Source organism: Rhipicephalus microplus, chromosome 7 (genome assembly GCF_043290135.1).
Source record: "Rhipicephalus microplus isolate Deutch F79 chromosome 7, USDA_Rmic, whole genome shotgun sequence".
NCBI classification, from domain to species: Eukaryota; Metazoa; Arthropoda; class Arachnida; order Ixodida; family Ixodidae; genus Rhipicephalus; species Rhipicephalus microplus.
Window position 1 is genome coordinate 32,633,948 of NC_134706.1, and position 16,932 is coordinate 32,650,879.

Consider the following 16,932-nt stretch of genomic DNA (forward strand, 5'->3'; position numbering starts at 1 on the left):
CACGGCTTAGGCAAGTGAATTGTGCGACTAAGCACTGCACGCTATAATTTCCTGTTTCGTTCTCTTCTGTTCTGTTCTAACTGTTTTGCTGGGGAGATGTTGAAGTCCCCTATTGCCTCGGCTACTCTATGTCAGTAGGTTCTGCAGCAAAAAAAAAATTAAAAAGTGTAATACTGAATGGTACTCAAAAATGAACAATCAGCAAAAAAAATCACATATTAGCATCCTGAAACTAGTTGAAATAACATGTCAGTGTACAGTTTGCTTACAGCAGTTCACCGTAAAATGTTCACACGCCCATCTTTCTATTTATGCTCTCAGTATATGCACCAACACATCATTTCATATATGTCAACCCTTATATCCTATATGTCAACACCAGCCCAGTCTCCACTAATAAGTCTGTCAGGAATATGTTTGCCTTTTTCTGAAGACACATCTTCAGCTGTATTCTGAGTAATTTCTTTATTGTGAGGTGCCGTTTGTCCGCTTTCTTCCTTGATTTTTTCTCTTTCATTTGCGTATTTTACACACTCCAAAAGAATATGGCAAACATTTTCAGCTGCCTGACCACAATGGCAATCCGGGGAGTAGGATCGATGTGTTTTGTGCAGGAAGCCGTTTGTGTACGCTACTTCAAGTCGAAGTCTGTGTATTAATGTCTCTAGGTGTCGTGGAAGACATGTTGCTATCGAAAATTTTCTGTGCGGATCGACTTCATAAATTATTGATTCCTTTGTCTTAGGGCTACCAAACCACTCCTCCATAGAACAATGGTTAGTTCCTTGCGTTATAAAATGCCGAATATTCGCCTAAGACATAGAATTTTCTGTTCTTTCAATAAGTGGGAGTCTAATTGGAAAGCTGTGGTAAAGGTTTCAAGATGACATGGTCCGGGCAGTCCACTGAAGCACACTGCTAGCTTATGCTTCTCATCTGAGTGATTGTGCGAATCATTCGAGAAGGGGCTTATGGGGGGAAGAAAGAAAAATAAAGAAAAATTTCCAGCCTAATTGCATCACTCGACACGCCTGACGTCATCGTCAGGTGCTAGACGTAACCTTAACTGAACACTTCGGAAGTGAGATACCAATGATAAATGTGATCGCGCTTGTTATGCGAGTCGCTTCTGTGAAGGCGAGGAATCGCATCAAGTGCAGGTCACAAGGTCCAAGTGCTGAGGTGGAATAAAGAATATCGCAGGGTACCGAAAATTGTTCCGGAACAACGCGAGCATAGCCCGATCACCGAATTTAATTCGTCCAAGTTCCAACACGTACCTCCGTATACTTATTGACACGTTCTCTCTCAGAGGAGCCAATAAGCTCCGTAATCTCTTTCCTAAGCGACACGGACTTGAACAAGCGGCTGTAACAGCAATGCCACACACCGCGATAGACAAGACTGGACAATTAGTGTGCGCGCGTGTGCTGCCTAATATGATGTGTTTATCTCTCTTCCCTCCCTATCTTTCATCTCCCCCATCCCTCTCCCAGGCTCAGGGTAGCGAACCAGCTGCCTATAGACAGGTTAACCTCCCTGCCGTTCTTTTCCTCCTATTTTCCTTCCTTCCTTCTTACGGTCGAACGGTTACGAACGTTCAACAATTCCGAGTAGAAAGAAGCTATACAAACTTTGCTCTGCGTGCACGGGGGGATTGGCGCTATATAGATCCCCATTCTCAAGCCTCTGCGCTTGTTCCTACGTCGTGAGCTCGTTCAGGGCGCAGTTTTTGTCGCCACGGCCTCGTCAAGTGCGAGGCCAACGGGACGGCTTTATGTTCTCCCATAGTTGAGTACCTCAAGCTCTAAATCGTTAACTTTTTTTTTTCTAAACGCAAAAAAAACTCTCGAACGCGAGTCGAAACTCAGAGTATTCAAATTGTTTTCTGCATATCGCACATTCCCAGCGACTCTCCTATATGGTGTCATGATTTGATACTCCAATTAGCCTAGACAGGCCACCGACCGAACGCAGCCGACGCGGCATCTTGGGACAGCGCACAGTTTGCCAACGTCACGACCCAAGGACGCTAGATACGCTGACGTCACTCATATCGTATATACGTAGAAACAAGCGCTACGCGCGTCCATTCCAGCAAAACTCACATCGGGGAACAGTAGCGATTGCGAAAGCATAGACTGCCTAAAAATCACGACTTCATGTAGCATTCGCCTCTTGTAAAAAAAAAAACGAACCTTGTCGGAAGCAAGTATCGGAAGTTTCAGTTAGAGCGCTTCTTATGCTTGCCGGCATGTGCTTTTCAGTTATAAAGTCAGATGACGAAGCGTTAGGCTGACATATTAGAATGTAATTGGCTGTCACTTTATTTCAGAATAACCGAAGGGTCGCGCGAGTTTGCATTTCTTTGCAGAAAGCATTTTGCGCAAAAAAAAAAAACAAAAAAAAGAACTGACAAGAAAGAAGAGAGCGCAGACAGGCGTATAGACTAACAACTGAAAATGTGAAAATTATTTTCAGAAAGCCACGCGGATAAAGGAAAGACAAATACACGCGGTTACGATTACAGGTTGGCGGTTAGATAATCTATCTCGAGTTTACGAAGGTTAACTAACCGATGGCCTCGCCACGCATATGTCCCTGGACTTATGTATGAAAAAGCCACCGACGATATCTTGCACGCTCCTATATTTCAGCCTCGACAACACCTCTGTTTCATTTAGCAAAGGATGATATTCGCAATGCCTACAATGCAGGCAGAGATTAGACGAAGGCAGATTCGGTGAGTGTGAAAAGCGGGTTGGTCTATCGTATTCTATCATGTGGGAAGTGTTACATCGGCCAAACTGGGTGCCGTTTAAATAATTGATTGATTGATATGTGGGGTTCAACGTCCCAGAACCACCGTATGATTATGAGAGACGCCGTAGTGGAGGGCTCCAGAAATTTCGACCACCTGGGGTTCTTTAACGTGCACCCAAATTTGAGCACATGGGCCAACAGCATTTTCGCCTCCATCGAAAATGCAGCCGCCGCAGCCGGGATTTGATCCCGCGATCTGCGGCTCAGCAGACGAGTACCTTAGCCACTAGACCACGGTGGCGGGGCAAATGATTAATTAATGGACCACAGAAATTATCTGAAAGGACAGCCTTCGTCTAATCTCTGCCTGCATTGAAAGGATTGTGGATGTCATCCTTTAGAATAATATCGTTTAGAAGAACGTTCCTGGCTAATCAGTTATTTAATAACAAACGTGGCATTTCTTATGACCTCGATAAGGGCTAGTTGGTAAGACATTTAGGAAAATTATAACTGTGCTAAAAACGAGACACGAGAACCAAGTGTACCGGACCGATCGCCGTTTTTTTTTTTTTTAAGGGAAGGGAACATATAGCAGAGCTCCATGTAGGAGAAATGAACTCGGGTAGCGTATGACTGGGCGCGAATCGGTAAAACATTTAGGAAAATTGTAACTGCGCTAAAGAACGAGACACGAGAACGAACTGGACAGGGTGATCACAGTGACTGCGATCGTCCTGTCCGCTTCGTTCCCGTGTCTCGCTTTAAGCGCAGTTATAATTTTCCTAAATTTCTTATGAAATTTTGGTCAGGAACACAGGATCAATAAGACATTTTCATTTGGCATTTGCCGCAGACATTTCAGGAATCACGCGTAGATGTATCTAACGGGGAAATGAATCGAATTGAATGTCAAAAAACGGGACGCCAGCGCTCCTTTCGCAGGATTCCGGCTGCCGTGACCAAGACATAGCGTGAGAAAGTCCGCAGATAAAGCTTTGTAAAGGGAAGAAGGCGGACTCGCACTAACAAGGTCTAACCCAAATTAGAGCGCACAGTTTCGCTCCAGTGCGTTTGCGGCCACTCTCTTGATAAAAAGCGCCACATCCCGTTACAGCTGCTTCCGCGTAGCAGTTTTAATCTCGGGCTCCTCGGGAAGCGCTCTTCTTGGTTCTAAAACGAGTGTCCCAGTGTGAGACGCCCGTTCGCACGAAGGTCTTTTTTTCAGAGTTTGCAGTGAAAATGACCGCAACCACACCTCACCAGCGCCAAGGCCGCAAACGAGAGCAAAACCGCATGCTTCGACTACGTCATGGCGAGGCCCGGACCAATCGTGAGGGTCATTCGTTGCGAACCGCTGGAGCTGAGGAGGATGTGATGCTGGGGAGAAGTTGAGAGTGGGGAAAAGAGAGCGTTCCAAAGTGGCGTTGTTGCAGAGAGGGCCGCTAGAAGCAGTAGCGAAGCAGCAGGAAAAGGGGGGAGAGCTTCTTTCGGTAGAGAGAGAAGCGTAGGGAGGAGGATACACCGGCCGGCGTTGTTGCATCGCGTCGTCTGCTCCGCGTCGTCTGCTCCGAGAAGTATTCGCGTCTTCTCCGCGAGCGCATCGTCTGCTCCGGGTCTTCTTCCTCACTACGCGAAAAGGAGCGCGCGCGCCATCATCCAACATTCGGGGAGTAGTAGCGCGCTCGTGCACGTCTTCTGCTAGGCCCACCCGGTATCGTCTGCTTCGGTTCAGTTTGGTTCGGCACGTCGTCTGCCGCGGTGCAAGGCTTGTTCTCGACTTGTGTGGTGTGGTGTTCCGTGGAAGTCCCTCTCTTCGCAACCCTACCGGCTTAATTTCTCCGAAACTGTTCTTCTCGGTAGTGCGTGTCTGCGAAAACGCCAAGAATAGGAAGAGAGGAGCTCCAACATCAAGAGTGGAGTTAACCTTTTTTTTTACCTTTACCTATACAACATCCCAACCACTTTACACAGTCGGTCGTCTGCTACGTTCCAGACGACCCATCTGCTCCAACGTACAGCAGACGACAACAGACGCAGAGGACAGAAGAAAAAAATGTTCAGGTAAGACGATATTCAACGTGCCATTCATAAATGACGTTTCCGCGTCCTTTTTCTGGGCTACTCGTGTGCATTGATGCCTGCATTGTGTCAGGGACACGTGTGTGTTTCCTACCTTGACCCTTCGTACCCCATCCCATCCAGTTCCTCTGGTCCGCCGGTCACGTGATGACTAGTTCCGAAAGCATCAATCGCTGCTCGCGCCTTCGATCGCCCTATAGGCGGCCGGCGGTCCCTCTTTTGGCCCGTTGCGATGCCACTTGACAAGGCGTGCAGCATTTTTTCGAGACCAGTGATAATTTTAACGGACCCTTCCGAGGGTGGGCCCCCATGACCCACTGGCGTAGGCCCGTAATACCAGGGTATCGGTTCCTTACTTCTTCCTTTGGCTTTGAAATTTCTCGTGTATATTTTTTTTCTTCTGTTCAGAAGGCACGGCTGCTATGTGTCAGATTGCAGTGAAGGCGTAACAAGCTGCCTGGAGTAGTTTAAACCAGAAGTAGCTTTGAAACGACTCTGTATCAATCGCTGGTCTATCGTCAGCCTTGCCGAATGCGCCTACATTTCAGAGCTTAAGATATATTGCGACCGAACAGGAGTTTTTTGTTTGTTTGTTTCTACTACTTCTGCTAGACATTTTTACAGAATTGAAAAAAAGCAAGAATGTGTCAAATTCGTTTATTGAGTATTCAGATGTAAATGAAGTTGTTTCAATTACAACACTTGGCCTGTAGAGTCAATCGGTGTATGAATGGACAGTGCCTGTGATGTAATGTTAAGCCGGCGATGCATTAGAAATGTCTTCCTTCATGACGTTCCAAACCACACTGTGACACACGGTAAAGTGAGCATAAATTCACTGCTCAAGAATTCGATAGTTAGCAAGATGAAAAATGTCATTACTACGTCGAACAAGATTCCCTATAGGGGTAAAAAAAAAGAACAGTGTTGCTTCCCCTCTCCCCCCTTTCTTTTTTCTTCTCACGCGATGGCCTGACTTGGCTGGGCGCACTTAGAGCGCATCAAGCATCACTCTTCACCCCACCTGACAGGAACCGAATTCCTAGCTCCGCCAACCGAACGTGAAGCTGCGCTACCTATAGCAAGAAACCGTGCTACGCATGGGCAACGAAAACTGGTTTATTAGTAAACAGTCCACGTTTAGAGGCAAGACGCATCTCTTCAGTTGCGTGCAGTTAACCAGCCAGGACATTGTAATTAGTCTTTAAGTAAGCGTAAGCGCATCAGTCGGAAATAGCGGAAGACTAATTAAAACTCGTTAGTTTCTGGGGTGCCGCAACCTCGGCATGCGCCTTCCTTTTTGTTTGCAGGCTTATTACGTAATCTTGACTTGACAGCCGATAAACTGGCCGCTGTACTGGCCTCTATTGGGTTAACATAACGTGGGCAGCGTGCAGTTGAAGCTCTTCACCAGCCGCCATCCAACTAAGAGCGCAATCACGTGAGTACACGTGACATGGCGCATTAGAGCGCTTCTGTTCGCTACATATAGCAGACGACGCTACATCGTTAGCAGGATACTCCGTTAACGCGAGGGTAGGAAAATCTGCTACAGCAGACGACACCCTCTGTCGTCTGTCGTAAACAGACGACTCGCGATCGTCTGTCGTAAGCAGACGACGCTCTGTCTTCTGACGTTAACAAACGGCGCTCTATCTCGCGACTGCCAGAACTCTTTAGTGTCACGTCACTATATGAGAGAGCGCACATAATAGCGAAGAATTTAGAGCGCGATCTTCTGGATATAATGTACTAGTGGCGGGCAAAAGTGCTGGTAATTTCGTACCAAGATGTAGGGCGAGAAGCACGCGAAACGAGAAAGCCGAGCAGAAGAGCGGTCTTTAGAGCCCGTCGTCTGCTGCATACGTGAAGCCGTAATTGGTGGATGACCGCATGCCTAACCTCGCGCCTAGATACGAGTTGGACGGCAAACGAAAAGAAAAGCTAGCCACCAAAATAGCGGCCCTTTATGGAACGCCTGGCGCCGCGTGTGTAATGCGTAAAGGGTGGACAATTAAGTGTAGTTTACACCAATTAAGAGACGACGCGCGTTAAGCGGGCGAAAAAAGAAACAATTCACGGAGGTAATGCGAGCCTTACAACCGGCTTTATCTGCTCTAATGTTGCTGAATTAGGGTCGTGTATAACTGAGCAGGGTTTTCAATCTGTTCCTTGTTAATTTTTTTTTCTAAGGATATATATGCATATGCTGTGACTTCGTGGCACACTTTCAGAATATTTTTCATTTGCTACAAGGACTCACTGGTGAAGTGACCAGAGTAGGTTTCGCTTTTATCTTCACGATAATATTTATCGGTTGGACAGTTATTTTCGTTCTCTGGAGCGTTTACTTCTCTGCAAATACGTTGCGCTGATGGCTCGCCCTAGCAAGTTGTGTTACTGTTTGTGTAGTGTTAGTGGCGTTGTACTACTTTTATTACAGTATACGCTTGATCTCTGAATGCACTGCGTTCTGTAACTAGAGTTTCTGTGAAACAAGAGTTCATTCAAGGCGTGCATGCATTCTTGAAACATTTGTACAGGCACGACCATCTGTTGGAGATATTCGTTGCCCCAAATTATAAAACTTATTGGTGTCATTTTGAGAGTTGCAACTACATGTGCCTGATAACCATCTCTGATTTCGCATTATCGGTTGTTTATGTGTTATGATGTTTTTGTCACAAAGGTCTTTTTTTTTTTTTCATTACTACGCTTCCAGGTCTTCTGTTGATAGACCTTGCTTATTTTGGATACTACAACTAACATCGTCGCCTTAAGTCTTAAGTATTTATATCTTAAGTATTAGTCTTAAGTATTTTCTTGAGAATTCCTGCTCTGGCACTCCCCGTACACTCATCGTTTCACACACACAGCCCGCCCAAAGAGATTTAATGTCAGTCAGCGTGCTCTGGCTAATCTTTTGTTTTTCTTCACCTATAAGTTATCCCGTCATAAGCGGTTTTGATTGAAAGCCAATCGTGGCAGGTTTAGATAATTGTTGATGCGTTATCCAGTGTGTGAAAAGTTAAAAAAATAGGCGATTGTGACCCGGACCACTTAGCGAATGTAATGGTGCAGTTGCGTCTGTGATTGGAAAATACCGATATTCCAGCCCTCCCAAAACTGTAGTTGCCGGTCCAAGCATTCACAAGCCTTCTCGTGGACTTTCTCCGTCGTGCTTAGAAAAGGGCGCTGTCCGTCTGCAGAAAAAAGTACTTAGTGGAGCTTGCGTACTGCTTTATTCTACTTTTGTTCGTCAATGTCAAACACGTTTTCGAACGAATTTTTAATAACGTAATCTTCAGTGTCGAATTCAATTAGTTCAATGTGTTTTGTCACTTAAAACACGTTGTCGTGTGCAATGAAGGTCTCTTGCCCTAAGCCGAAGTTCTTTAAACAAATTATTAGAATTTAAATTGGTTGCTGTCAAACAAGGTATGTTGCCATAAGCTCAAGCTTTCGAAGAGTGGAGTTAATTGTCTTCGCCAAGTCATCTTCGTTAAAACCTGCGTTCGTCTAAATTTGCCCTCGTCATGACTTGTCTTTCTCAAGTCCTACCTTCGTATAGGCTGTCTTCGTCATGTTGTATTCTCATGTTGTCTTCGTCATGGCTTGTGTTCATCTATAAGTGTCTTTGTGAAGACTTGTCTTCTTTATAATTGTCTTGATTAGAACTAGTGTTCTCAAGATATTTCTTCATCGAGAAGTGCCTTTGTCATGAATTGTCTTCATCTAGAGCTGTCCTTATGAGAAGTTGTCTGTCTAGACCTACCCACCTTCGTATAGGCTTGTCTTCATGATGAGTTCCTTGTCAAGTATTTTCTTCGATTGTCATGACTTGCGTTCATCTAGAAGTGTCTTCGTCATGCATTGTCTTCATCTGGAGTTGTATTTATCAAACCTCGTCTTTTTCAAGACTTGTCTTCGTCATGACTTGTTCCTGTCACATTTTGTCGCCTAAAAGTGTCTTCGTCATGACTTGTCTTTGTCAAGAGATATCTTTATCATTACTTGTTTCTATCAAAGCTGTCTTCATCACCACTTGTCTTCATCAAGACTTTTCTTCATGAGTTGATCTAAACTTGTCTTCCTCAGAGTCTGTCTTTGCGAATTCCTGTCATCGTCTCTACTTGCATTTTTCAAGACACGTCTTCATCTATATTTGTCTTCGTCATGGGTTGCAATACTCAAGACATGTTTCCTTCATGAATTGTGTTCGTCTAGACTTCGACTTTTTTTTTTTTCGCGAAGCATTACCTCGAGTGACTTCCGTTTTGCGAGTAGACAATTCGACTTGGATTTTCAATCTTCCACACAAATTTCGAACTGTTCATTTTTGATTTCGTAAAAAAGCTTTACGAGCAACAGAAGACTAAAATTACGAAAGCATACTGACATGTCTGGCTGACCTTAGCGTTATCTGAACGCATCATCTAGCAACCATGGCCGATCGCTACGCCATCTATAGAGCGACATATAAAAAGCTGTAAGACCACGTCCAGACGTCACTTAGCCGGGAGCATCCACGGCATACAGCCTTACAGTCAGCATTAAACAACTAAGTTATTTCGTTCGCCACCTCAAGTGCTAGGCTGCCTTCTTTCCCCGACTGCAACTGTGGAGTACACGACACATACCTTCCTTCAACACCGTAGATGTGCTGCCGAAATAACATTCTTGAAGTCACGCATAATTTTTGTGTGTGTGTCCCAGATCGTCACGATCATTGCCCGTGCCATCTTGAAATTGTTCTTGGTTAGGTAGACCAACGTTGATTAGGATGGTTATGAGTACCGAGTACGTCAGTGCGCGTTCCCTGAAAACTTCGTCGTCGTGTAGCTTCGTCGACGATTTGCTTTTTGAACTTAAACACGCTCGTTCATGAAACGCCAATTTAAGGCGTGCAGTAATGTATTCAGCTCGCTACTTCTTGAACATATTATATGATTCTCTTGGTGCTCGTGGAACATTCGTTTTTCTGCTCGGAAAATACCGTTTCTAATATTTCACTTTCTTGTCTTCTTGTTGAAGTCTGATTGTTTTAGATTCTTGTGCTTGCTAGTAACATTCTGATATGTGCCTACGAACTGCAATATTTGCCCAGTCTTCTGTTCTTCAAATGGCAGAGCTACTGTCATGTGGGAACGGTACCTTCGGCCTTGCGCAAAATAATTTTTTTAATGGACTAATCTAAGCGTCAAGTACTCTGGATAGGCTTTTGTTTTGAGAAATATGTGCATCCGCTTGCAGTAGTTCACCTGGAGCCGTTATCGAATAGCGTGGCATTTGGACATCTGCCGAGAGCCTTTGCAATCAATAAGCATATGGTATAAAGCAAAAAAATGGCAATGCAGCAAAGTAGTCCACATGAGAAACCATGGGTTGACTGTTGAAGGCTTCGTTGACGCAGCGGCACGTCTTTTTAATGTTAAGTTCACTGTGATTGTGCTAAACTCGCCTTACAGATGACTGCGGACAACATGGGTGCACCAAGCAAACTTCAATGGTTCAAGAGATGTACCAGAATGGCGAAAACACGCCCAACTGGATACATACCAGAAGGGGGGGGGGGGGGGGAGTGAAAGATACAGTTGGACGACTCTGCTGGCTTGTCGATACTCGTAGTCAATATATGAGCGTGTCCATGTTTTTTTCAAATATTTGCACATTTATCTACATTTATCTACATTCACATTACGGCATTACAGCAAAGACGTGGCTAGCGATGTAGTGAGTGGACAAATTGCTCTCAGGTGAAAAACTTGTTGATGCAGCGGTTAAAAAGAAAGCGAACCAAAAGAAAAATGGCTACTGTGCACAATATATACGAAGTACAAACGCCCACAGTGTTACTTTCGAAATAATGTAGCAGCAAGCACCATGTCGTGTTAACAAAACTGAAAGCAGGTTTCTCAAAGTGACTGACCTCTTTGTGAACAACTGCAGAGAACCAATATCCCATATTTCAGTCGCTTTCTTGTTAGTTATTAGTTCTTTTCTTTAAATTAGAAAACTGTTAAAACTACCCTTTCTTTCAGGTTTAGCCGAAGTAACGTAAGCTCTGACAATCATACGGCGATCACAGAGGCCGCTTTTGCAGCCATGCAGATGAAGTCAAGTTGAAGGGGTCGTCAATTTCCCTGCAGTCGAAGCGATGTAACCGTCTGTTCAACTTCGTTCTGTTTGACAATGGACAAACAGTCTGTAACAACAACGTACAAGACATTATAGGCCACCAAAAAGCTCACACTTTCCCCGGTATTCCTAAATTTAGATTACTGTTTGTAGGTTTAACCATGGTAACATACATCCATGGGAGACGCTTAATCCCCAAGATTGAGGCCTCTTCCGGTGGACGCAGCCAAAAGCTTTATTTCCTTTCCGAACTAGCGGACACCACGCCAATAGCGGAAGCGAAAATTGTCTGCTCCCCATAAGTCGTGCAGACGACCTTTGGCCACTAACGCGTCACGAATCGCTGCAAGATACATGGGTTCCTTGCACTATCACCACATTATTTTGACTCTACGCTTGTTTCCTTCAATATAAAATTCGTGATTCTTTTCCTTAACCTTACGTAGCCCGCGGGACTCGTGCAGTCCATTATATATGCCACTGCATCATGGGGCGGTCACTGTCACCGCCATTTTGCTCTTTTCTTTAACTTGCTGAACATTGCGGAAGCAGAAGCTCGTCTGCTCTACTGGGGATAGCAGACGGCGACCGTGCGAGCGATGAGCAATGATGAGCGCGCGCGCCCTCTAGGTGCGATACCGTCCGCCGCTACCGTGCGAAGGGCGCGCCCTCAGCAAAGCACCGGCAAAGTCACCCCCCCTTCTTCCCACCTCCTTTGTCTTCGCTCGCGCCTCCATTAATGTCGCTAACGCCTCCGTCGCGAACGCTTTTGTGTTTTTCTTTCCAAATGCGAGCTTCGTGACGGCTTTCCGCTGGCGCTATACCGCGTACACACTCGCCGGTTCGGCTGCCACCGCCGCGGAGGTCCGACAATTGTCCCCTCCCGCCATTTTCCTTCTTTGGTTGTCGTCTGCTTCATTCTTCTGCTTCACGGGAGTCGAGCAAACGCGCCGTCCATTAGGCCTTTTCTTGAAGTGGCGATGTATTTGTTGCATTTTTTTCGAGACCGTTAAAGCAACGGATCTCTTCTAGCTCGGCCCATATCCGCCCATTTCTGCGCTTCTTCCTGAATCTTTCAGTTTCTTCTTTCTCCCAAACTTGCCGAGGTTCTACAGCACGTAATGCAGTGAGTTGAGCCGCGCTTGGTGTGTTTTCTCAGACGTTATATGTTTTTCTTTCCTTTATTTGCTTCACGCGCGCCCAGTCTCGAAGGTGGCCGGACGGCCCTGCCGCTGAGCGGCGTTTCCGTAGCGCGGCAGCCTCATGCGAAAAAGGCGAGGCATTTGCCGACATTCCTTGACCCAAGCCTCGTCTTCGCCGCCACTCCGCGGCACCACTTGTCTTGTTAGTGTTTACCTTTTTTGGCGAGGCGTTTCCGCTCCACGCGCCCGAATCCCATCCAAGCGAAGAAAAATTAGGAACAATAAACATAAAAAGAGCATCCACTGACAGGAGGGCGTGAAGAACGCACGCGCGTAGCCTTAACCTGCCCCCTCTCGCCTCAACAGCCGCTTCTTCTTCCTAAGCGATGCGGGAAATTTAGCGCGTAAAAATCCAGAAGTGAGCGAATAAATGCAGACGACAGGGAAAAAAAAGTGGCAGACGATTTCTTTGCTTTTCGTCTGCTACCTCTCACCGTCGGCCACCGCGATTCCTCCTTTTTGCTTACTTTTAAAAAACGTCTGCTTGCTTTACTCGCGCAGCCCCATCTATCTACGCGCCGCATCTCTCGCACGCCTGTCGTCTGCTAGCAACGATCTTGTTTCGTACCTCTTTTCTTCCAACTTTTCCCCTCTATCGCTTCCGCGCACGCAAAGCTGGTTGGCGTTGGCGCTGTTACGTATACCGATGCCCGAGGGTCAAGAGGCAAAACCAAGATACCGCAAAACTGATTGACAGCATCGGGTCACGGCCATTGTGTAACGGGAAACTACGCCATACAACGTTCCGTCCCTCCCCTCAACGCCATTTTTCTGCCCGTTTTGGTCGTCTGCTGCGAACGCTTCACCCTTTCTTATACGGCTCGTGCGTTGCATTATTCGTCTATGGCGCGTATGTAATCGGCCGTTAGATTGCGTTGGCCGCTGGCATATAGCGTGTGCGCGTTCGTGCGTCTCGCACGCTGCAGTGCCGCCCCCCCCCCCCCCGGGGAGAGGTTTTTCGTATTTTTGGTGTGCGCTGTCCCGATGTGTATCGTCTGCTATTTGCGGACGTATCGTCTGTCGCTTGCCGAATAATATCGTCTGCTCGTGTATGCGAGGCGAAGTGCCCGTTGCGGTGAAATATGCAGGAAAAAAAAAAAGACGTGGTATTTGCGAGCACACACTCAGCCGCACGTATAGACTCAGTGTGAATTGACAGTTACGTATCCCCACCTCCCTCCCTCTTTTTTACGTGAATGCGTTCGAAAAAATGCATTCAAAGAAAGGTCCGGCAAAAGACATACCGTTTCTGAGCAGTAAAAGTTTCGTCTCGGTAACTTTCTTTTTTTTTTCTTACAAGCAGCGTTCAGTTTATCGCAATGTATCTTCTGATACTGCACTGTTATAAGCACGGACCAACTACTTTACGATATTCATTATATACACCAATTTTTTAAAAGGATGTAAGAAAAAGTTGCGAGGAGGCGTTTACGATATGGGAAGGAACTGCATTTCGAATCCTTTTTTTCCTTTGTTTTCGCATAATCTGGTACTATAAGCTAACGCGCGATTATTTCGTATAAGCTCCGTGACGTAGCTCGGGCATTTGTTTGATACTGATGGTGCAGGAGATGCGTAACCACTACACGCATAAGCTCCAGATGATGTGGCATCGGTGCTGGGAAAAGACCCGCACGCTCAGACCAAAACATGAACGCCCAATCTATAGGGCCTGTACGTTTCAATATTAACTTGGAAACTATGCATTGCTTGATATGCGAGGTTTGAAGTCACAAAACCACCTTATAGGATTATGAGAGATGCCGTAATGGAGGGCTCCGAAATGTAGACCACCTGGGGTTCTTTTTACGTGCACCCAAATCTCAGCACGCGGGGGAAGACAATGCAAACAGTCTATATTTGTAGATTTATCTACAAATACACATCTTTATTATTTTGATAATTTTGGTTTAACCAGCAGACGAAAGTTGGTGAAAGATATCCGAAGATCCAAACAGTGATGCAACACACTGCGCCTACTGTTCTTGTATAGAACCCACGAATTATCTAATAGTAGCGCTTCAGTTCACTTTTCATTGCGAATGATCTGCTCCATTCTGTGTTCCGATGCTGCGATCAAAGTGATCGAACACATCTTCTTTAAGTAGTCCATAGAAATCCTACTGAGGTACCCACAAAATCAATGTCACGTTAAATTTATTGACACATCCTCACGCCTTCTAACACTTAGATAGTTCAAAGGCGATTGATCATCCAAACTTTGCTACTTTTGAGGAATTTCATCCGACAGCTTTTGCCATTGACTGATTAATCGCCCTGTTTATTGATTGGCTGATTGATTGACTGCGTGATTGATTGATTGATTCAATGATTATACATTTTAATTCATTTGGTCATTCATTTTACTTTCTTTTATGCACGCATTTACTGAATCGCTCCTTAGTCGTTAGTGCAAACGCGCGCGAAATTTGTCGCCACGTTTGCTGTTTTCTGGCACAGACAAATGAGCGAGTTGAAAATCACACCAGCAATCAACGAGCAATAAAATTAACTACCAATGAACCTGTCACGTTCAAGCAAGAGTTTACTGAATGCCAGTCTCACGTATATCGAAAATCTGCGCAATTAATGTTTTCATCGCCGGCTTTTGCACATTCTTCGATCCTCCAGAAGTCGGCGAGCTGAGAATCACGTGACTGAACTGGAAACAGACGGTAAAATTAAATAACGATTGAGCACTTCGATGAACGTCGATGCGCGCGCTTATACTGACTGAATCCTTCATCGACAGAGCAAGTGTGTTGCAAGTTTCACTGGTTGTGCCTCCTTTCGCACAACCTGAGATCACTCGGGAGAAAACTGCGTATACCCGACAAACCACCGAACGATCGACGAAATGAAATAATCACTACGACTTCGCTTCGGACGCAGTCGAATCAGCGACACATGCGGATAAGTTCGAAAACATGCCCAGTAAAGACGAAAATGGCCTCGAAGTAAGGACTAATCATATAGTCGAGAGTTTGACAGAATATACCATCTGGTCGGGTAAAAGCATTGTTGAAAAAACAGGTCACTGACCAGGGTCGAAACAAAGTACGAATGACGTTTCGGAATCACTATGAATACTTTGTACGCAAACTCTCAGTATTCGAACTCCTCCGGAATCACGCCGACGAGACGCTACTATGCTGTGTAGATTATGGTTGGGCGTCGCATTTACCAATGCGTACGCGTTCCGCATAGAAATGGCCGACACTGCTGCATGCGACCATTGCGGCAGTGACGAAACAACTTGGCACATTCTGTGTGAATGCCCACAACACTGCTCGCAGAGACGGTCACTCTGCAATGCACTAGATGAACTGGACAACCAGACTCTTTCGGAAGAAAGAATCCTGCGCTGCCGACAGGACTTTATAGAAGAAGGCTGTGAAGGCGCTCCTGCGCTTCTTGCGTTCAACCGGCCTGTCCAAAAGACTGTGATCGGAACTCCCTGAATGTGTGCGCATGTGAATTTTTTTCTAATTTATTTTATATCTCTCTATCTCTATCCTCTTTCTGACCCTTTTCCCCACCACTGTACAGGGTAGAAAACCAGTTCTGCTAGGTTAACCTCCCTGTCTCTTCCTTTTATTTATTTCTCTCTCTCTTGGATAAACGGCTGATAACAGGTTTTTACGTAGCGTTGAGCACACGACGCAAAGCGCCCCGTCGCGGTGGTCTAGTGGTTAAGGTACCCGGCTGCTGACCCGCAGGTCGCGGGATCGAATCCCGGCTGCGGCGGCTGCATTTTCGATGGAGGCGGAAACGTTGTAGGCCCGTGTGCTCAGATTTGGGGTGCACGTTAAAGACCCCCGGGTGGTCGAAATTTCCGGGGCCCTCCACTACGGCGTCTCTCATAATCATATGGTAGTTTTGGGACGTTAAACCCCCCATATCAATCAATCAACACGACGCAAAGCCTGGTATAGTACACGTGGTTCATTGTGCCAGGTGATCTGTTGATTGCGCTACGAGGATGAGTTGCGAAGTTGAATCGAGGTTTTCTCGCTGTGAAATTCTTCTCCGTACGCACGATGCTTGCGTCGTCCCAGTTTATCTCGTGGCCCGTCTTTTCGGCGTGCTCTGCGAGTGCATTTGCCACCGCGTGACTCCTGGTGACGTCATTCTCGTGTTGCTCTTGACGTCCGCAGGAACTGCCACTTTCGCCAACCGGACTTATCATACGCATGCCGAAAAATTATCCTTTAGCAGCCAAACTGCATATGGCTCACTGTTCTGGCACTTCACGTCCACCGACAAGAAACTCGTAGAAAAACATTTTTCGGCCAACCAATTAACTACAACAATGCAGTTTTCTGCAGTTTTCTTGCATGAAAAAGTATCGATATTACGTTAAAGAATTTGTTGACATTAAGCGTTTACTGTCCCAAAACCACCACATGATTATGAGAGACGCCGTAGTGTAGGGATCCGAAAATTTCGGCCACCCGGGGTTCTTTCACGAGCATCCGAATCTGATTACACGGGCCTAAAGAATTCTCGCCTCTATCGAAAATCCAGCCACCGCAGCCGGAATTCAATCCCGCGACCTAAGAGTCAGCAGCCGAGTACCTTGGCTACAGGACAACATTACGTTGAAGAAAAAATGAAGATTTATAACTTCGTCGACATGGCAGAATGACGTCTACAGTTTTGCCTCAAAGACAAGACAACTTGCACAAGAAACGACCATCATGTCATTTTTCTACTTCAATAAATTGGTCAATTATTCAACCAATGA

At 45.8% G+C, this 16,932-nt stretch overlaps 1 protein-coding gene and 1 long non-coding RNA gene across 2 annotated transcripts in view; one reads left to right on the plus strand and one right to left on the minus strand.

Annotated features, from left to right (window-relative positions):
* LOC142767394 (uncharacterized) overlaps nt 1-16,932 on the minus strand; it is a 202,801-nt gene that overhangs the window by 152,719 nt on the left and 33,150 nt on the right. The gene's annotated exons all lie outside the window — the stretch shown is intronic.
* The window catches only part of LOC119179546 (uncharacterized), a 101,785-nt gene continuing 89,192 nt past the window's right edge, over nt 4,340-16,932 (plus strand). Inside the window, exon 1 of the mRNA XM_037430647.2 lies at nt 4,340-4,827. Coding sequence (XP_037286544.2) covers nt 4,820-4,827 — 8 coding nt within the window. The 5' untranslated portion in view covers nt 4,340-4,819. The remainder of the gene's footprint in view (nt 4,828-16,932) is intronic.